General features: G+C 53.8%; 1 protein-coding gene across 4 annotated transcripts in view; it reads left to right on the forward strand.

Annotated features, from left to right (window-relative positions):
* The first annotated feature begins 5715 nt into the window (after positions 1-5715).
* Positions 5716-21150, forward strand: part of CARMIL2 (capping protein regulator and myosin 1 linker 2) — a 133088-nt gene continuing 117653 nt past the window's right edge. For 3 of the 4 annotated variants that reach the window (XM_050922322.1, XM_050922320.1, XM_050922323.1), the window contains exons 1-5: positions 5859-5955; positions 12964-13055; positions 13374-13424; positions 17757-17816; positions 20451-20572. In XM_050922322.1, coding sequence (XP_050778279.1) covers positions 5916-5955; positions 12964-13055; positions 13374-13424; positions 17757-17816; positions 20451-20572 — 365 coding nt within the window. In that variant the 5' untranslated portion in view covers positions 5859-5915. Of the gene's footprint in view, positions 5794-5858; positions 5956-12963; positions 13056-13373; positions 13425-17756; positions 17817-20450; positions 20573-21150 lie in introns of those variants that run through there. The other variant, XM_050922324.1, reaches the window with a different exon arrangement.

Genomic DNA, 21150 nt, shown 5'->3' on the forward strand with positions numbered 1-21150 from the left:
AGCCCGTGCTCCCTCCTGCTTCCAACCCATCTCCCAGGTCTTGTTCCCCACTTTCCTGTGGGCTTTGCTCACCTGTCCCCGTCGAACCTAGTTTAAAGCCCTCCTTACCAGGTTAGCCAGTCTGTGCGCGAATAAGGCCTTTCCTCTCTTCGAAAGGTGAACGCCATCTGTTCCTAGCAGTCCTTCCTCAAGTAGCATCCCGTGGTCGAGGAAGCCAAAGCCCTCCTGGCGACACCATCTTCGCAGCCAGGCATTCACCTCCACAATGCATCTGTCTCTGCCCGGACCCCTACCTTCAACAGGAAGAATCGAAGAGAATACCACCTGCGCTCCAAACTCCTTAACCCGTACTCCCAGAGCCCTGTAGTCACTCTTGATCTGCTCAGCATCACACCTCGCAGTATCATTTGTGCCCACATGGATGAGTAGCATGGGATAGTAGTCAGAAGGCCGGATAATCCTCGACAAAGCCTCTGTAACGTCTCGGATACGGGCCCCTGGCAGGCAGCATACCTTCCAGGATGAACGGTCAGGGCGACAGATGGGTGTCTCCGTCCCCCTCAGCAGAGAGTCTCCAACCACCACTACCCTACGTTTCTTATCAGTGGTGGCAGCAGACCTCCCAGCCTTAGGGGTACGAGGCTTCACCCCCTTAACTGTTGGGGGTGATTTCTTCTCTCCTGTATCTTTTACCACAACAGGAGGGTTCGCAGCAGTGGTGGAGCACTGCCCGCTGCTAGAAGTAACCAGCTGGCTGTGTCCACCCTGAGCCTCCTCCTCCACTGGTGTGTCAGGTACACCCTGAGGCATCTCCTCTTCCACTGCAGTGTCAGTAGTCCCGTCAACTGGGACAGCACCATCAGCTGTCTCCACATGGATACTGTCCAGGAATTGCTCATGGACATAGATGTTCCTCAGCCAGGCCACCTCCTCCTGTAGCTCTCCCACCTGCTGCCTGAGAGATTCCACCAGTAGGCACCTTTCACATTGGATGCCACCCCCAGCCTGGATATCAGTAAGTGGAAATTGCAAATTACAGTCTTTGCAAGCCCACACCAGAATCTGGGTAAAAGCATCCATGCTTTGGTGCTCTGTCTGGCTACAGGCGCAGGTGGAGGTGGAGGAGACAGAAGCAGTGCTGGCACAGGTGTTACGGGTCCTCCTCACCATTTTAAGCCTCCCTCTGTCAAAGTCTCAAATTCCTGTCTACAGCTCTCTGTCCGCTCCTCTTTGCTGTGAACAGAAAGGTTTTCGATGTGGCTCAGGTCATGGGTTCAAGGGACCAATGGGTCACAGATGAGACCGACAAGGGACCCCCCCTCCCTTCCGAACTCCCTTGCAAAACTCCCTGTTAGCAGCTCCTGGTCGCTAAGCTCCCTGGTCGCTTGTGCGCAGCTTTATAAAGCCCTGGCCTGAGTGAATGCCCCGCCCACTGGTTAAGGCTCAGCCAATTACCAGAGGCTTCTAGCTGAGCGGAGCTGCCGTGGTGGCACGTGGGCAGAGGTAGCTAGGCTCCAAAACACCCAGGGCTTTGCACATTGAAGGCACCAGCATTGCCTGCAGAAGCAGCTAGGACATGTCTGCGTTTGCCCTTGTAATAACCTACCCACTGCCAGCCAGCAGGCAGGGCGGCAGGTTCGCAGCAGTGTGCCAGGGCTGGAGCCTGCTGCAGTGGCCAGTCTGGATGTCACAGAGGGCTGGTTCCCTAGGGCAGGGTCTGGTGCCAAGCATGCAGGCCCTAGTCATCTTACCCCGGAGGTGGCCCAAGGGTTGTGGGTAACCAACACGCCTCCTCCTGCTTGGTAAAGGCGGCTGGCTGAGATCAGGGTTAAGATGTGCCCACCCCTTCCTGCCATGAGGGTCAGCAGAGAGGGTTTGCCATCCCACAGGGTGTCACCTGGCCTCTGGCCCGCAGAGAGGACAGGAAAGCTGCTGCAGCCATAGGCTTGGTGCCAGCTCCAGGGGAGCCTGGGGCTCTTCAAGCAGCAAGGGACGAGGACACAGGGCAGGGGAGGGAGCTGTGGAGCTGGTGTGCGGGGCCTTCAGGGTGGGAGGAGCTGCATGCTCAGCTCCTTGGGCAGGGGCTGGTATACCCCCCCAGGGAGGGGATTAACGATGCCCCAGAGGCTGTGTGGGGAGGTGCCCAGGTGGCCTCCCCCAGGGGCTGTGCAGGGCCTTTGCAGCAGTGGGACATGGGCAGAGATGCCCTTGGGGTGGGAGCAGAGGGCTCAAGGTCTGTTCCTGGCCCATTGGGATTGGGATTGCTGGGTACTGCTGGCCGTAGGGGTTGGGTGCCAGGCTGAGCTGGCCCTCGGGGATATGGCCTGGCTCCGTTTGAGGCTTCAGTACTGTCTGTGGAATCTCAGCTTGCATTTAACAGAGCAATTCCTCTCCCTGGCGGGTGTGAACCCCCCGCTCCGCTTGGCTGAGCCTGCAGATGGGGCCCTGCGGGGGAGACTGGTCCTGAGAGCTGGAGAGCCTGGGGCTGAGTCAGTCTGGGGCTGCAGGAGCCATCTGAGAGCGGAAGGCGGCTGCAGTGCAGAGGGCGAGTCAGGCGCGTGAGGTGACAAGCCTGCCAGGGGAAGCTGGAGGAAGAGCCAGGGAGTGTGGCCGCTCGGAGCAGGGAGAGCTCCAGCCCCTGACTGCAAGACCAGAGGGGAAGTGAGAGGCTGGGTGGGCAGAGCGGAGCAGCCCTGGCTGGGTGTGGGGGAGGAGATTCCCCCATGGCCCCAAGGAAAGGGGTGCACAAGCCCCTCACAGGGGTTATAGAGCCCAGCAGGGGGGTGGCAGGCTGAGAGGGCGGGAGAATTTGGTTTGTGTGAGGGACATTTGAGGACTTTTAGTTGGGACAGTGGTGGCCCGGAAGGGGTGGACGTAAGAGGTCCATCTGGCCGAGTGGTTGCTTGTAATGGCAGGAGGCAGGGGCTGGGCAGCCCTGGGTCTTTCCCGGTTTGTCTGATGTTTCTATAGCTCATGCTGCAGGGCTCCAGCGTCGGGAAGGGGTTTTCCACCCCCCACCCTCAGTGTCTCCTCCTGAAGCAGCAGGTCTGGCCAGGGCTGGGGCTGGGCCACTGGGCAGGGGCGGCGGGGCTCTGGGGTGGCACCTGGAGCTCTCCCCCTCGGGGGTTGGCTGGCTGGTTCCTGCTCACAGGGTCAGGGCTCACTGTGGGGCCGGTGGAATTTCCCCCAGGTCAGGTTGGCAGGACGTGGGGGTTTGTCGCCTGGCTCGGCAGCGGGGTGGGGGTCACTTGACAGGATTATCGGGGTGTAGCTCTCGTGTTGTTTTCCGGGCACTGGTGAGCCTCACTCCCCATTCTCTGCCTGGCACAGGGCCGTCCTCTCCTGAGGGCTGTAACGCTTGGTCTCAGTCCGGTTGTTGGGGTTAGTGTGCGGGTGCCTGGGCCTGTGCTACACAGGCGGTCAGGCAGGATGCTCTGGCTCCCTTCTGGCCTTGAACTCCATGACCAGAGTACCAGAGTGATCGTCGGGGTGGGCACTAGAGAAGTGAGAGCCACTATGCCATCCCTGGCCACAAGGGGGCGCCTCACAGTGAATATACTCGTTTACAGGGAGAACTGCACCAGTCAGCCGGATGGGAACGTTAACTCTGAAACCTAACAATGCCCCTTTCACTGCTGATCAGGCACATAGCAATGTCCAGCTAATCTGGGATTGTGGGCACGGCTTCTGGTGGGGGTGGGGTTTGTGTGGAGCTCCTCCCCATTCTGACCCATGCTAGGTTGTTGGCATTACCCAATTTCAGAAACACATTCAAATCCCTTCTAAGAAGGTTCCAGCTCACCATCCCTGCCTTGGCCCTAGCCCCAGTTTTCACAGCAAAGCTGTTGCACTGAGATGAGTCTCAGAATGTGCCCTGGGGATGGCAAGGCTGGGGCCCAGCTGGACCCCTGCTGCAGTGGGCTCCATGCCTTGGGACCTGCTGTTGAGGAAATCCTGCTGCTGCTCCCACTTGCTATCCTGGGTGTGCAGACAGTGCAGCTGAGCCACAAGGCTCTTGGAAGGAGGGGCAGCAGACACAACCCCTGCCCATGCAAAGGGGCTGCACACCCTGCACGTTGCTGCAGCTGAGCCTCGCCCTGGAGGGGCTCATGAGACAGAGCGTGTCCTTCACTGGCCCTGGCCCAGCTGGGGAGGGTTGTGCTTGGCTGATCAGCTACCAGCTGTGGTTTGAGTCTCCGGAGGCAGCAGCCCCTGTGGGGAGATGACTTCCTGCAAAGGTGTATCTGCTGCTTTCACATGTGAAAAGGGTGAGAAAAGGCCACCTTGCCTCACAGCCTCACCAGCCCTCTGGGGAAGACCCTGACGCTGCAACCTGACACGGATGACCCTTCTCCAGCTGGTCTCGTGCTCAGAGTGCTGAGTGGCCAAAATCCTGCTTCCCTTCTCCTTTCGACATGGCTCAGAAGATTCCTGCCACTTGCTCAGGTGAGATTGTGACCCGTGGAGGGCAGTGAACAATTCCAGACCCTGTCCATCTCTTCGCCTCCCACATCTGTGTGTCCAGTGAGGCACCCATCCTTGTGTTAGTGACACGGACGTGCACCCTGAACGCCAGCACCCCCCCACTTCCCAGCTGGTTGCTGCTCCGCTGGCTCGGTACTGGCAGCCCTTCACTTGGGCTGAGGTTTGCAAAATTTGGCCAGTGACTCTGGGTGTTGCGTTCACACGCCTGATGTGGCCCGATGGTCAGCGGAGCATTAATGGCACCTGCAGCAGTTGAAATCAATAGGGGTTGTGGGAGCTCAGCATGCCTGGGGGGTGGGCCCAAAGCCTCTCCGATTGGGTGCCCCAAAACCCAAGGCCTTCTTTGAAACAGCCAGCCTTGGCTTTCTCCTAGTGCAAAGCTGAGGGGTGAGTGAGCAACTGAGCCTGCCCATGCTTCCCAGGCCTCCAGCAGGGTGGGCGAAGGCAAAATAGCCACCGTCCCCCTCTCGTTCTTGTGCTGCCCCACTCATGGACTGGCAGGAATCCACCAGTAACCAGCTGAGGGGCTGGAGAGAGAGGTGCATGGAGGAGCGGGAAGCAGATAGCAGCGTGCACCCTAGGGGAAGAGGCTTGACGCTGGGCTTGTGATGAACAGATGCTGCTCCCCGGTTTGGGAAAGACTGTCCCAGCTGCCCTGGGAGATGCAGGTGCCCTTGCAGGCTGAGCTGAGGGCAAGTCAAGGGGGAGCTGCTTTTTGTATCCTGAGGTGTGAGCAGCAAACCAGGAGTTCAGGAAATCCCCTCCCCACCCCACCCCACCCCGCTGGAGATCTCAGCCTGGGCTGTGGGGAGGGGGCTCAACAGGGGCTCAGCCTGCGCCTCACTTGATATCTGGAAAAAACTCTGCTCAAAAAGCCCCACGGGGTGGAATAGCAGGGGGCTGTGGGTGGGGCTGGAGGGTCACTGACAGAGCTGTGTGTGTGTGGGGAGCCTGGAGCGGAATAGCAGGGGGCCTGCGGAGCACGGGCAGAGCTGTGTGTGTGACGTGGAGCTCAGGGCTCAGACAGCAAGGTGAAGGGGGAAGGAGAAATAACTGTTTCTGCACTTCATTGAGCTCCTCTTCCCTGCCAAGCCAGAGCAGTTTGTGGGCTGCTGTCCCCTGGTGTTTGTCTCCTGGGCAGGGCACTGTTGTTTAGGTGAACGCCTGTCGCCATCTCTGGGCCTGCGTGGGCTGCTAGCTTGGTCGGTTTCATTTTGCTCCACTTGCTCTCTGGCTGAATCTCGGCTGAGGGGCAGGAAGAGGCAGCTTGAGGGAGGAGGGGGTGCAAAGCAGCTGCACTACCGGTTGGTAAGTAACCTCATCGCTTCCTCTGAGCAGGGCCAGTTTCGTTCTGACTGCAGGCTGGGCTGAAAGATGCTGCTCTGGTAGCCCGTGCTGCTACCTTGGCCAGTGTCCCAGGAGCCCCAGAGATGGCTTTTTCCCCGAGAGGGATCCCATGCCACCTGCAAGGTAAGCAGCATCCTTTTCAGAGCTTGCCAGAGCCACTGAGGCCATATCGAAGGTGGTGAGGCCTGGCTTGCTCCCTGCGCTCTCTCTGCATACTTTGTCACCGGGGCCAACTGCACAGGATGGGAGCTGAGCCTTTGTTTCTTCATTTCTCCAGATGTTGTAGAGGGGAGAGCAAGGGGCTGGATTCTCTCCTGGTTCTGATGCTGACGTACTGAGTGAGCTTGGGAAAGTAGCTAGGATCAAAATGTCCATTCATGTAGGGTGCCCAGCTTGGGGCATGCTCTTCAGAGGAGCTGACATGATTTACGGGTGCTCAGCCCATCTGCAAACTGGGCTCTGAGCACCGGCAGCGTCCTCGCAAGCCACCCACAAAGTGGCTGCATTGGAAAACTTGACCTTACTGGTATTTGGCTGAGAGTGTGAGGGTCTTTGTCTGTAATGCCGTAACTTTTGAACACCTCATCTGATCCAGGCCAAAGTTTCAAGGAATCGTCTCGGCACCTGTGGGCAGACCCTGACTGGTCCTCACCAATATCAGAAGAATGGAAGGGGAAAATTGGGCATCCCAGGGTGGCTGGCCCCTTTAAATGAGTGAGGTCCTGTGCCATGCAGCTGCTCCCAGTTTGGCCGGCTGAGGGAACGGGGCAGCTGTGAAGGATCAGGGAAGATTGCAGAGAGAGGTGGTCCCTGGCGGAAGCTGTAGGAGGTTCGGTGGGAAGGGAGGAAAATCAGCAAGAGGAGTTTGCCAGCTGACCGTCCCAAGCTGGAAAGCCAGGGCTGAAGGCCAAGGAGCAGCAAAGGGAGCTGCCTGGGAGGGCTGGAGAGGGCAGAGAGCCAGAGGAACAGTGTCAGAGATGAGGCTTATGGACTGGGGGGTGAGGAGTGCCCCCCCAGTGGGAACAGGGAACTGTTCACAAGGGGGCACATGGAGCCCCTGGCATCTGCGTAGCAAACCCCACTGCTGCTGCCTCCGGGATAATTGGGTGCAGATCAAAGAGCTAGTTGATGGCAGCCATTAGCACCTTCCTGGTAAGTTACAGATTCCCAGATCCTGGTCACCTTAAGAAGACTGACACCCTAATCTCCCTGGCAGACAGAAAAGAATTAGGAACGGTGAGGAGGATGGGGAAGGGTGACAGAACCCTGAGCTGTGGGGGAGGGGGATTGGGGAGATGTGCAGAGCCCTTTGTATGCAGGGGGGACAATGAGAGACAGGCCCTGGGGGACACAGCCCCTGGCATGGGGGAAAGGTGGAATGGGGACACACCCAGCCCCTGGCAGGAGGGCTCTGTGCAGTGTGCTCGGATAACAGAAGCTACAAAGCAGCCCCCTCCCCCATCCCCCTGGGGTTTTGGAGTTGCACAGACAAAGGCCGCCGTCGCAGACATTCATGCCACTGTGATAGCCAGAAGAGCCATAGCTTAGTCCAGCAGAGACATGTTCTCCCCCAGAAGCAAGGAGCCTGAACTCCACATCCCCCACAGCCACCAAGCCACGTCCCTAAAACGGGCAAGCCAGCCAGACCAGAACAAAACACTTTGTGAACAGAGCCAGGTCTGATGTCTGCTCCTGCCACTGGAGGAGCTGGCTGGGTAACCCACAAGGCAGGGGTGCAATGGGTCCCCCTCTGGGCCGGATCCATGGAGGATGTGTCTGGCCAGCCCCCAGGTGGGGAGCCTGGCTCTGTATCTCAGCCCGTGGATGCTGGTGGAGGCTCCTGGTTCAATCTCTGGTGTTGGCCAAGATGGCGGCTGTCACAGCTGCAGCCCTTCCAAGGTTTTCTGGCGAAGAGAAATCACCCAGGATGAAATCCCTCTCCACTGTCCCATGTGACAGGCCTTGATGAGCTACATTGCCTTCTGGTGGGAGCAGGAGAAGAAGACTGCACACTGTTAGGCCGAACCCTTCCCAGGTGTCGGGAATACTGTCATCCATGTGAGAAGAGCCCAACATCTTTCCTGTGGTGGGAAGAACATCTCAATGGCCCAACACTGTGGCATTTAACTTCAGAAAGGGGGACGATGCAAAAATGAAGGGGTTAGTTAAACAGAAATTACAAGGTACAGTGACTAGAGTGAAATTCCTGCAAGCTGCCTGGACACTTTTCAAAAACACCGTAATAGAGGCCCAACTTAAATATATACCCCCAATTAAATAAAAAAAAACACAGTAGAAGAACTAAAAAAGAGCCACCGTGGCTTAACAACCATGTAAAAGAAGCAGTAGGAGATAAAAAGGCATCTTTTAAAAAGTGGAAGTCAGATCCTAGTGAGATAAATAGAAAGGAACATAAACACTGCCAAATTAAGTGTAAAAATGTAATAAGAAAAGCCAAAGAGGAGTTTGAAGAACGGCTAGCCAAAAACTCCAAAGGTAATAACAAAATGTTTTTTTTAAGTACGTCAGAAGCAGGAAGCCTGCTAAACAACCAGTGGGGCCCCTGGATGATCGAGATGCAAAAGGAGCACTTAAAGATGATAAAGTCATTGCGGAGAAACTAAATGAATTCTTAGCTTCAGTCTTCACGGCTGAGGATGTTAGGGAGATTCCCAAACCTGAGCCGTCCTTTGTAATTGACAAATCTGAGGAACTGTAACAGATTGAAGTATCACTAGAGGAGGTTTTGGAATTAATTGATAAATTTAACAGTAACAAGTCACCGGGACCAGATGGCATTCACTCAAGAGTTCTGAAAGAACTCAAATGTGAAATTGCGGAACTATTAACTAGGATTTGTAACCTGTCCTTTTAAATCAGCTTCTGTACCCAATGACTGGAAGGTAGCTAATGTATGCCAATATTTAAAAAGGGCTCTAGAGGTGATCCCAGCAATTACAGACTGGTAAGTCTAACGTCAGAACCGGGAAAATTAGTTCAAATAATCATAAAGAATAAAATTGTCAGACACATAGAAAAACATAAACTGTTGAGCAACAGTGAACATGGTTTCTGTAAAGGGAAATCGTGTCTTACTAATCTATTAGAGTTCTTTGAAGGGGTCAACAAACATGTGGACAAGGGGGATCCAGTGGATATAGTATACTTAGATTTCCAGAAAGCCTTTGACAAGGTCCCTCACCAAAGGCTCTTACGTAAATTAAGCTGTCATGGGATAAAAGGGAAGGTCCTTTCATGGATTGAGAACTGGTTAAAAGACAGGGAACAAAGGGTAGGAATTAATGGTAAATTCTCAGACTGGAAAGGAGTAACTGTCACAGAGTCCCCAGGCAACGCTCTGGAACTGCTTCCAACAAAGCCAGACAGGACTTTGGGGAGCCTCCTCTCCCTTGGAGCGGACTGTCTTCAGGGCAAGAAGCTCACACGTCTTCACCTCCTGGGTCTCTCCTTGGAACATTCAGCATCCTCTGCCCCTCCGTGCGCTTCCTACAGTGAGTCCACCCAGGCAGGGTCCTGGGGAAGCCAGAAGGTCCTGCATGCACCCCCACTTCGCAGTCAGACATGATTCTCAGCCAGCCAGAAAAACAGAGATTTATTAGGTGACAGGAACACGGTCTAAAACAGAGCTTGTAGATACAGAGAATGGGACCTCTCAGCCGGGACCATTCTGGGGCCCAGAAAGGCAGACAACCCCATCTGCCCTCGCTTCCCATCCCCAGCCAGCTCCCAACTGAAACCCCCTCCAGCCCCTCCTTTCTGGCCTTTGTCTCTTCCCAGGGCCAGGAGGTCACCTGACCTCTTTGTTCTCCATCACCTTTAGCATCCCCTTGCAGTGGGGAAGGGTCTGGGCCCTGAATTGCCACAGAGACAGAGTGTTGGCCAGAAACTGAGGCCCCTACACAGTATTCAGAGGAAACATTAAGAACAGTCCCACTTCGTCACAGTAACTAGTAGTGTTCCCCAAGGGTCAGCCCTAGGGCCAGTCCTATTCAATTTATTCATAAATGATCTGGAGAAAGGGGTAAACAGTGAGGTGGCAAAGTTTACAGATGGTACTAAACTGCTCAAGATAGTTAGACAGCACTTTAAAAAGATCTCACAAAACTAAGTGATTAGGCAACCAAATGGCAAATGAAATTTAATGTGGATAAATGTAAAGTAATGCACACTGGAAAAAATAATCCCAACTCTACATACAATATGAGGAGGGCTTATTTAGCTACAACTAATCAGGAAAGAGATCTTGGAGTCATCGTGGATAGTTCTCTGAAGATGTCCACGCAGTGTGCAGAGGCGGTCAAAAAAGCAAACAGGATGTTAGGAATCATTAAAAAGGGGATAGAGAATAAGACAGAGAATATCTTATTGCCCTGATATAAATCCATGGTATGCCCACATCTCGAATACTGTGTACAGATGTGGTCTCCTCATCTCAAAAAAGATATACTGGCACTAGAAAAGGTTCAGAGAAGGGCAACTAAAATGATTAGGGGGTTGGAGAGGGTCCCATGTGAGGAAAGATTAAAGAGGCTAGGACTCTTCAGCTTGGAAAAGAGGAGACTAAGGAGGGATATGACAGAGGTATATAAAATCATGAGTGATGTGGAGAAAGTGGATAAGGAAAAGTGATTTACTTATTCCCATAATACAAGAACTAGGGGTCACCAAATGAAATTAATGGGCAGCAGGTTTAAAACAAATACAAGGAAGTTCTTCTTCACACAGCGCACAGTCAACCTGTGGAACTCCTTGCCTGAGGAGGTGGTGAAGGCTGGACTATAACAGTGTTTAAAAGAAAACTGGATAAATTCATGGAGGTTAAGTCCATAAATGGCTATTAGCCAGGATGGGTAAGGAATGGTGTCCCTAGCCTGTGTTTGTCAGCGGATGGAGATGGATGGCAGGAGAGAGATCACTTGATCATTGCCTGTTAGGTTCACTCCCTCTGGGGCACCTGGCATTGGCCACTGTTGGAGAACAGGATACTGGGCTGGATGGAGCTTTGGTCTGGCCCAGTATGGCTGTTCTTATGTTCTTAACTGTCAGGTTTGACTGTTGACAGTTAAATTACAGACCTATAAACCAGCTACATAGTGTAACTCTGGCCTTTCAACCAGTTGTCTTATTTGTGGTGTGTGACAGTGTGAGTAGCTTCAGGCTGAGTCACCAGTCTGTGCATAGAATATCAGGGTTGGAAGAGACCTCAGGAGGTATCTAGTCCAACCCCCTGCTCAAAGCAGGACCAATCCCCAGACAGATTTTTACCCCTGTTCCCAAAACGACCCCCTCAAGGATTGAATTTACAACCCCGGGTTTTGTAGGACCATGCTCAAACCACTGAGCTATCCCTCTCACTTTGCAAGCATCCCTCTATGGACCAGTCCAGGACTGGATGATCAAACAGTTAGCAAGATGATTCAGCTCCTCAGCTGAGGACAGGCAAGAGAGAGCAGGGAAGGCCGGAAGGAGGGTCCAGAGAAGCCCAGGGTCTCAGAGAGGTGAGATCTCTTCTCCCTGGACCCCCATGTGTTTGGGGAGAAGCTAATTCAGACACTGGTAATAGCAGGGTCACGGTGATCAATCGAGCTTCATGTGAGTGCAGCTAATTGGTTCAGGAAGATGTGTCTATGCAAAAACATTTTCTGTTTCTGATGTAAGCCGAGGTCTGACCAGACAGACAGCTCAAAACTCTGCACCTCCAACCTCTCTTCGGGTAGATGTAGTGACCTCCCTTTGGGATTGTCTCAGCACCCGAATTTGCCAAAGCATCTTGTCCGCGATCTTTGTGTATCTGGATAGAATGGACGTAATTGTTGAGGATTTGGCAATTTGGGGCAAAAATGGTCAGGCAACACAATGAGAGACTGTGTAGTGATCTGCAGTGACAAAGAAAAGGACTTTACACTGGACGGGAGCAAACTCCAGGTTGGTCTGAGCAAGATACCTTACAAAGGACATATAGGGGTGAAGGAGTTCGACTGGACACAAGCAAGGTGGAGGCAATTTCACAAATAGCCCCCAGACAAGGAGGCCTTAACGACCCCAGGAGAGTCTGGGGTCCTCAGGCAACATAGCTAAGCAAATTCATCCCTGCAGTGTTATAGTGACACTATGCTTGAGCACTAGCCAAAATGGCACTAGGGTGATCAGCAAGGGAAAAGCTTTTGGGAGTGAAAGAAAAATCCTCACAGAGGCACATTTGTGGCAACAGTCTGAGTTTAGGAGTAAGCTTGAGGGGCTATCTACCCAGGGCATTAGCTCCTGGCAATCAGGGAGTGACTACAGTGCACCAGCTTGCTGGGCAGTAACAGCCTGTGTGGACACTGTTACAATGCACTAACCGTTCTGTAGTGCATGTGGACAAACAGCAATGTCCATGTAGGATGTTACTTGATGACAAGCTATTGCTCTGTAGATCTTCACCAGGGCTTGCCATACGCTAATGTCCTGTGTAGACAAGTCCTGAGATCTCCACGTTTGACAATAAGAAGTGGGCGTGTGATCAGAAATCCTTGAGGGTCAGTGCTGGAAGGCTATTAATAGATGTCCAGGAAGAGGCAGAATGATCCTCTCGTGGGTCAGACCATCTCCCCAGACTCTATCCTGGACATCTCCACTGGTGTGTCATTAGCAGGCTGCACACATTTGTGGTGGTTATTTTTGGCTTTGGAGGGTAAGATGTAACCATAATCACACTGCTATCAATGGATACCAGCCGCTGCCATGTGACAAGTGGATTAATGTATTTCCAAGCCATGTGACTGGCAACAGAACATGAAGAAAGGGTTGAGATTGATACAGTGGTTTAGGGGATTGAGATCCATTAAAATCAGCATGTCTAAATCCCCTAGACTGCTTTGAAAATCCCATCCCAGTCTCTCTTACCAGCACCCCCAGGTGTTATCCTCCTGTAGTGGGGCATGGGGAATTCAGCTACTAGCAAGACTTTGCTGAGAATGAAAAGCAGGGGTTAGCTAGTGCTGGCTGCAATGTGGATGGCATCTCACAGGGTGCTTTGGGGAGACCCCAATTTCTTTCACATGGGCTACTGACAGGGTGATCAGCCTCCCCATCTCTGCCAGCTTGTTTGATTGGGTGTTGTCTTTTCAGACAGCATCACCGCCTTGCTGGGGTCAAAGGAAATCATCCTGGTGAAGCCTATCCAGCTGCAGGTCAAATCCAAGTATGAAGATGACATCTTGGTATGTTCTGGTAACTCAGGAATTTCATCCCATTGTTCTGAGTCTAAGCCTAGAATTCCCAGGCTTGGGTCACTGAAATGTGCTGGACCTGCAGATGGGTGGCAGCTCTGCAGGTTAATTACATGCCCACAGATTTGTTCTGATGTCATGAACCACTCGTAAATTTTACCCTCTAAGGTAAAAATGTCCAAGCAGGGAGTTAGAATGGAAACACTTATGCGCCCTGAACTCCTGCTCCAGTGTTAGTACGGTCTATAAATGCACAGCACTTACCCTCTCGTTAATCACAGCAGTGACTCTGATTTCCCTCCTGTGCAGGTTTTAACCCCCTGGAGGGCATATGTGCTGCAGGTGATGCTCCCGGTCAGGGTAAGTGCTTTCTCCGTGCGGGACTCTTTGGGGGCTGACGTGAGCTGCACTTTTCCCAGGGGCATTAAGCTTTTCATGTGCCTGGCATATGACCTTTAAAAGCAAAATAGATGGAAGGAGATCTCTAGTGTGGGGGAGGATGGGGCCATGGGGGAGGGGGGAAGACAGGTAACCTCTTCCAAAGCTGACCAGGTACTGATTTTCCAAGCTACAGCCCAGCCAGCATTCAACCCCACAGGCAGAGTGTGGTGAGAAGGCACCTGGAACATGCAGTCAGTGCCTAGTCCAAACTCCCTCCCCCCGGGCGTAGCTTTGTAAGGACTAACACGACATGAGCCTTGATCTAAGCTGAGCTGTTCCTAGCATTTCCCTGCAGAACCCTTTCTGCCTCTGCCTCAGGGCCCTCTGCTGCGTCACTCACCCCTCCCAGTGCCCGTCTGACTGTAACGGACAGGCTGGCCACCTGGAGCCCGAAGTGCCCACTCTGGTGCGTTAGCAGGGCTCTTGCCACTGGTGCTGGGGGTGGGTGGCAGGGTCAGAAGCACAGGAGATATATTAAGCAAACTTGCTGTAGCTTAACTTGCTGTTTCCTGTCCCCACCCACTCCCCTTTCTGTGTTGTCCACTTGCCCTCTGGGCCTTCGGCACGATGCCGGCTTTCGTTGCCCTTTGGACTCTCCTCTTCGCTCCTTTCCCCTCTGGCGTTTTCTCTCCTCCATCGCAGGCTCTTCCCTGGCCCTTGTTGCCCTCTGCTCAGTGTGGTGCACATCCCTTCTCTGGGCTGAGCAGAGTCCAAGGCCAGAAGGGACCACTGTGATCACCTGCTCTGACCTGCTGCCCACAATAATCCCCAGAGCAGAGCTTTCAGAGAAACATCCCATCTTGGCCCACCATGGCCCTTAAAGAGTTGTTGCCATGGTTAATTACCCTTCTCGTTATGAATTTACACCTTCCTTCCAGTCTGAATTTGTCTGGCTCCCATCCAGTGGCTCCTATTAGACCTGTCTCTGCTAGACTGAAAAGCCTCTTATCAAATATTTGTTCCCCATGTAGATACTGTGATCGAGTCATCCCTGAACCTTCTCCTGGGTGAGCTAAACAGGGTTATGTCGCCTGTGATGGCAGGGCGCTGGACGCCGTAGCCCAGGAGGCCTTTACCATCCTGTGGATGTATGATCCCTAGGGGGTAGTTCCTGGTTCCTATCCCAGCTAGTGAGTGCTCTTATTTAGCTCCTGTCCATGCTGTCAGCCTTGGGTTCCAATCCTGGGATGCTCCGCCTCGGCCTCGTTCCTCATTGCTCTGTCTCCTTGTGGCTAGAGTGCCAGGGCCTCTCACCCTCTAGCCGTGGATGAGAGCGAACGGGTCCCAATGTGAATGTGCACTAGCAGCCCCTTTGCAGAGTCTCAGCAATGTGGGGCTGGAAGCAACCTCGAGAGGTCACCTGTGCTGAGCCAGGGCCAAGCAAACCTATACAGCCCTGACAGGGGTTTGTCCAGCCTGTTCTTAACCCATCTAGTGACGGAGATTCCACAACCTTCCTTGGAAGCCTGTTCCCCAGCTAAACTACCCTTAGACGGGCACAGTTTTTCCTAATATCTGAGCTGCATCTCCCTGGCTGCAGATTAAGCCCATTACTGCATCTTGTCCTGCTGTCAGTGGCCACAGAGAACAGTTGATCACCAGGCTCTTTATAACACCCCTGAACATATCTGAAGACTGTTCTCAGGTCCAGGACCGACGCTAGGGGTTTTAGCGCCCTAGGCGCATGGCAATTTCACCGCCCCGCGCCCTGGTCCCGCAGCTCCAGTGGAGCTGCCACAGTGGTGCCTGTGGGAGGTCCACTGGAGCCGTGGGAGCAGCCGAGCATCTGCAGGCACCACTGCGGCAGCTCCACCGGAGCCGCCTGCCGCCCCCTCTGGCAAAATGCCGCCCACCAATAATCCTGGCGCCCTAGGCGATTGCCTAGGCACCTAAATGGAAGCGCCGGCCCTGCTCAGGTCCCCGGGCCTCAGCTGTCTCTTCCCCAAACTAAACATGCCCTGTTTTTTAACTTTTCCTCACAGGTCAGGTTTTCTATTTTTTTTTTTTTTTGTCTTTTTTGTTGCTCTCTTCTGGACTCTCCAATTTGTCCACATGGTTGCTAAGGTGCGGTGCCCAGATCTGGACATAGGACTTCAGCTGGGCCTTACCAGCACTGAGTAGAGCAGGACAGTTGCCGCCCCTGTCTCATACAACACTGTTGTGAATACACCCCAGAATGGTATCTGCCTCTTTCGCAGCTGCATCGCACTGCTGGCTCATATTCCATTTGTGAGCCACTACAACCCCCAGACCCTTCCGCAGTCCGGCCACCCAGCCAGTTCTCCCCAGTTTGTAGCTGTGCGTTTGATTTGCCCTTGTCTGTCTTGCATTTCATCTTATTGATTTCAGACCAATTCTCCAACTTGTGAAGGTCATTCTGAATTCGAATCCTGTCCTCCAGAGTGCGAGTGACCCCTCTCAGCCTGGTGTCATCTGCCCATGTTCAAAGCTTATTCTCCACTCTGCTAGCCAAGTCAGTGATGAAAATACTGACTAGTCCAGACCCCAGCCCAGCCCCATGAGACCCCACTAGAGACGTGATGAGTGGTCATGGCAAGCTGGTAGCAAGAGTTCTTGTGTCAAAGGGCTTTGGCCTAGGCCTGTTGAAGTCACTGGGAGCTTCGCACAAGCCCGTTGCCTGTGTAGCCAGGCAGGCTTCTCATAAAGGCCCCCAAGGGCTGAGCCTTGCCCAGGAGGACAGGTGACATCGCTGGTCTTGCAATGCATTGTGGGCTGGAAAAATGTCACCCTCATTGCTCAGCTGGGCCAACCCCCCCTCAGGCCTGCTCCTGGCCCCCTTGGGAACACCCTTCATCCCTTGCCCCTTCCCAGAACCAGCATCCCCATGCCAGCTTCCCCCTTGTCCCTCCCATAAACTACAGTCCCTTGCCAACCCCAGTGTTTTGAGCAGAGCTGACGGCTCCAGGACTTGCATGGCATTCCTGATCTCTTCTGCATCAGCAGGAAGAGCAGGAGTCCTGAGGGCAAGTTCCCAGTAGGAAAGTTCAAGGATTTAGACCCCGGCTCGCCCGTTCAGCCGCACTAGCCCAGTGAAAGCCCCATTGCGCCCCCAGCATCCTTCCAGCAGGGGAAGCTGCTCTAGGCCTCGCATGGAGATGGGAGCTCCGGGAGACGGTCACTCTCCTTGCCAGCCTGAAAAATGCTAACAGTCGGGCAGGGAGCACCTCTGCAAAGTTAGCTGTCTGTCAAGCGAAACAGACAAAGGAGGAAGTGCCTGTGGAGCTGCAGCTGGGTATAAACAAGGGGGCCCTGGCCAGGTGCTGCATTTGTGAGCACTCAGGGTAAACTCATATATGCAAACACAACCCCCATGTCCACATGGATGGGAGCTGGGCCAGGTGCCTGGAGCACAAAGCACACAGAGAGGCCTGGGGAGTGTTGTGTGTGGGGAGGGGCTGAAGAAGGGTTTGTCTCGAGTTCCTTTTTAAAACTTTCCAATTTCCCACACTCCCACTGAAATCTCCATCGCCTTCCCCCGTGGAGGAAGCGTAGCAGGGAGCACAATGGAAAGCGAATCGCCGCAGACTGTGTGATAGCTCTGAGCAGTGTGAACTACCCAGGTCTGCTCATTGGCCAGTGAAGGGCAACGCCAGTCACGCCAATGCTGTTCGCTATGTCTCCGCTATCAAAGTGTGTGTGAGGGGGGAGAGCTGCTCCTGGCTGGTGTGTGTTCTGGGGGCTCCTTGACATCATCTCTGGCCCTCTCGCTGTGATGGGGCACAAAGGCCGGGGGGGAGGGGGTGGGGAGTGCTGGTTGGCTGGCTGGGGGAGCAGAAGGGGCTCAGCATTGTTGGGGTGTCCCAGAGGAAGGTGGGGCATGGAAACTAACACTCAGGGATGTGGTGCACCCACCATGCCCTTCAGCTGCAGCTGGATTGGTGGGTGGCTGTGCATGAGAGACAGGCTCCGTGCTGTCTGGAGGAGGGGAGCTCAGGCTGGGAATTAGACGTTCAGTTTGAGGTGACTGGGAGGCTTGGGCTGGGAGGGGGGTCAGGCTGGGGTTGGAGGTCGGGAGGGGGGTCCAATCGGGGAAGCGGGCTGGTGCTGGGATGGATTTGGGAGAGGGGGAGTCAGCTCAGCCTGGTATCTCATGTCCTGCTGCTGGCTGGGGCAGGCCTGGGCTGGGCTCCGGCGGGTCGGGCAGCAGGGGTGTGTGCCACACTTGGCCCCCGGTGTCCCGTGTGGGTCACAGCCCATGTGCTGGCCATGGTCTGACCCTTTTTTCCCCAGGTGTGGAGCAGCTTCAGCTTCCTGGAGGTGAAAGAAATCACGATCCAGGAGCCCAGCCTGGTGAGTGCAGCCAGGGGGCCACCCTCAGGACCCACAGTGACAGCCCATCCACACCCCTGTCAAGACAGCCCTCCCGCATCCACCCTATTGGGACACCCACCCCCATCAGGACAGCTGCAGGATACTCGCCAGCACCCAATCCTGTTGGAACACTCCCCCATCCATTCTTATGAGGACATCCCCAGAGATCCTGGCCTGGCAGGGACCTCCTGGGGAAGCCCCAAGCCCAGGCAGGTGGGAGGCGCTGCTGCAGAGGGGAACTCTGGAGCTGGCCAGGTGCCCTCCCCACGGGAGGGGGCTGAATCTGCACAGGCCAGCCCCTCCCCTGCAGTCCCAGAGCGCTGTGAGTTGGGTAGTGTCCTGGAACCAGGGCTGGGAAGGTGCAAACATCCATCCCGATAGCGCGTTCTTCCCACGGCTGCAGAAGGAGCCAGTCACTGCCCACAAGCAGCCCTTGGAAGCCTAGTTGCCCTTCAGTGCTGGGGCGGCAGGACCCCCTGGTGCCAGGTGCTGGACAAATGCAGAACACAGAGACAGCAGTGCTGGGTGGGCTTGGGGTCTCTTGCCAACTGTGACGCCGTGGGTAGTCTCCTGCGTCTCTGTGACTCTGCTGTGGTGACATTTACTGAGCTCTAAGATCTAGGCTGAATGTTCATTCCTATTTATTGGCTGGCGAACAAAGGCCCTTACTGAAATGGTGTCCTTAGGAGCCGGGCTAGAGCCCCCGTAAATCTAGAATCTCTCCGAGCAGACCCGTGAGTTGTGAGGTCTGAGTGGCAAAGGGAGGGCAGGGCTGGCTTTGTCTGCCTCGAGTGATGCTACTTTCCAGTGGGACTGGAAAAGCTGCAGCTCCATTTTTACCTCTAACTTCAGTAGAACAAAAGGGGCTCGTGCATCTTGCAGGTCGTGGCGCTGGCAGTGTAAAATGTTTGGCAGGAAAATAAGAGCATTCACAATGTCATTATCTTTTCTCGTGTCCACAGCCTCTTCTGTGTTTCAGGGCCTTGGTGTGTATCAAGTGTGTCTAGATTACCCAGGCCAATCCAAATTTAGCTGGAGAGCGTGTTAAAACCTGGTAAAGCCTCTCACAGCGGAGATTATGTATCTGGCAAACCTGAACGTTGCCTGACCTGTACAACAGGCAACATAAGAAAACACCATTCTGAATACTTTGAATGAGTCCTTTTCAGACTGTAGCTGCTGTTAGCCAGCACAGTTTGTATTTGTGTAAATGAGGTAGATGTTGCTGTGGCTAGGGCCATCCTTAGTCATATGCAGCACACGCAGCTGCACAGGGGACCGTGAAATTTGGGGCACCAAATTGCCCCAAATTTCATGGTGTCCTAGGCAGCTGCGTGCTGCATACGTGGCAGCACCAGCCCATGACCAGCCCTATCCCTCGGCCAGCCCCCCCAGGGGGGTGTGGGGCCCCGGACTATCCCTCTGCCCCACTCTTACCCTCCCCCCTTGCTCCGTGCCCAGCCCGCCTCCATTCCACTTCTTCCCCCAGCAAGCCCGTACTCACTGGCAGTGGCGGGAAGTGGAGCAACCCGGCTTCAGCTACTCTACTCCACCAGCTCCCAGCCGTGGCACTCCACTTCCCGCCGCCGGTGAGTGCATGTAAAGGACTGTCTCCTGCACTCACTGGCGGCAGGACGCAGAGTGACGCGCCCCAGCCCGCTCCGCTTCCCTTGCCCCAGCCCCGGCCGTGTGGCTCGGATTGGGGAAAGGACGCCCCTGGCTCTCACCGGCGGCAGGAAGCAGAGTGCCGTGGCTGGGAACTGGTGGAGTAGAGTGGGCTGGGGCTGGGCTGCTCCATTTCTGCCACTGCCAGTGAGTGGCGGATCCCTTCCCCCAAGTCTCCTCCCACAAGCGACATGGCTGGGGCTGGGGCGAGGGAAGTGGAGTGGGCTGCTCCTGGCCTCCCGCTAATCTCCTGGGCCACTTTGGGCCTGTGGGGCCCCCAAAAGTGGCCCCCCACAGCTCCTGCCTCCTGCACTGGTTCATTGAGAATGGAATTAATTTTCTCAGAATTTAGTGAATCCATTAATTAGGTCAGGAGTTAGAATGTAATCTAAAAATGGATCCTTTCATAAATGTGGCCCCCTGTACCTGACCTTTTCATTTAACCCTAATGCTCTTGGTAACAGCGTAACACTGACTGCATGTAGTGATGCCAAGAAAGGGGAAATCAAATCAGATGTGTCTTAAAATCAATTTTATCTGGAACCACAAACCAATAGTTATTGTAAGGTGTCACAGCAGGGCAGAGTTAAGGTTGTTTGGGTGCCACAAATGCACATTTCCATTCCTTAACTAGTTTGCATTTCTTTTAAGTTTAGCCTTAACTTAGGATTTCCTGGGTTTATAATACTTTGGTTTTGGCGCACATGTAGCACCTGTAACATATTCTACACCAAATTGCTGATATGTTTTCTCAAGCTTAGCTCCATTGAAACTTAGTCTTTGTCTGAGAATTATAAGCAATAACGTTAAGGATATTTAGCGCGGCGAGAGCTCGCCATCTTAGCACACGACTTCGCTCGTTTGCTCCTGCTGCAGTAGCATCTGAGGGGTTTTCTGAAATGTATTCTCTGCTTGCTGCCTCAAATGTCATTCGTCTCCTCTCCTCAGGTTGTCATAGATACAGATACAGCCTCTTACGCCTTCCAGTTCGTGTCACTATACGACTTGGAGCAGGTGGTCAGCCATATCACCATGTCGCTTAAGAAGGTCTTTCCAGACTCTTCCCCCGGGTAAGGCTGTTCCTGAAATGTTTGCTTAGTGATCATAATGGGCCAGACTGAGAGCTCTGTCGAGACGTCCTAGAGCTCCTCGACCTTATATCTTTGTCATTTTGCATGTACAGCAACTCCTCGCTTAACGTTGTAGTACTGTTCCTGAAAAATGCGACTTCAAGCGAAACGATGTTAAGAGAATCCAATTTCCCCATAAGAATTAATGTAAATAGGGAGGGTTAGGTTTCAGGGACATTTTTTTCACTAGACAAAAGACTACACACACACACACACACACACACACACACACTGTAAGTTTTAAACAAACAATTTAATACTGTACACAGCAGTGATGATTGTGAAGCTTGGTTGAGGTGGTGGAGTCAGAGTGTGGGAGAGGGAGGGATATTTCCCAGGGAATGCCTTGCTGCTAAATGATGAGCTAGCACTCGGCTGAGCCCTCAAGGGTTAACACATTGTTGTGCATGTAGCCTCACACTCTACAAGGAAGCACAAATGGAGGGAGGGGAGACAGCATGGCAGAGAAAGACAGAGACATACACCATGTGTGTGTGTGTGAGAGAGAGAGAGGTGCA

Source organism: Gopherus flavomarginatus, chromosome 14 (assembly GCF_025201925.1).
Source record: "Gopherus flavomarginatus isolate rGopFla2 chromosome 14, rGopFla2.mat.asm, whole genome shotgun sequence".
NCBI lineage: Eukaryota > Metazoa > Chordata > Testudines > Testudinidae > Gopherus > Gopherus flavomarginatus.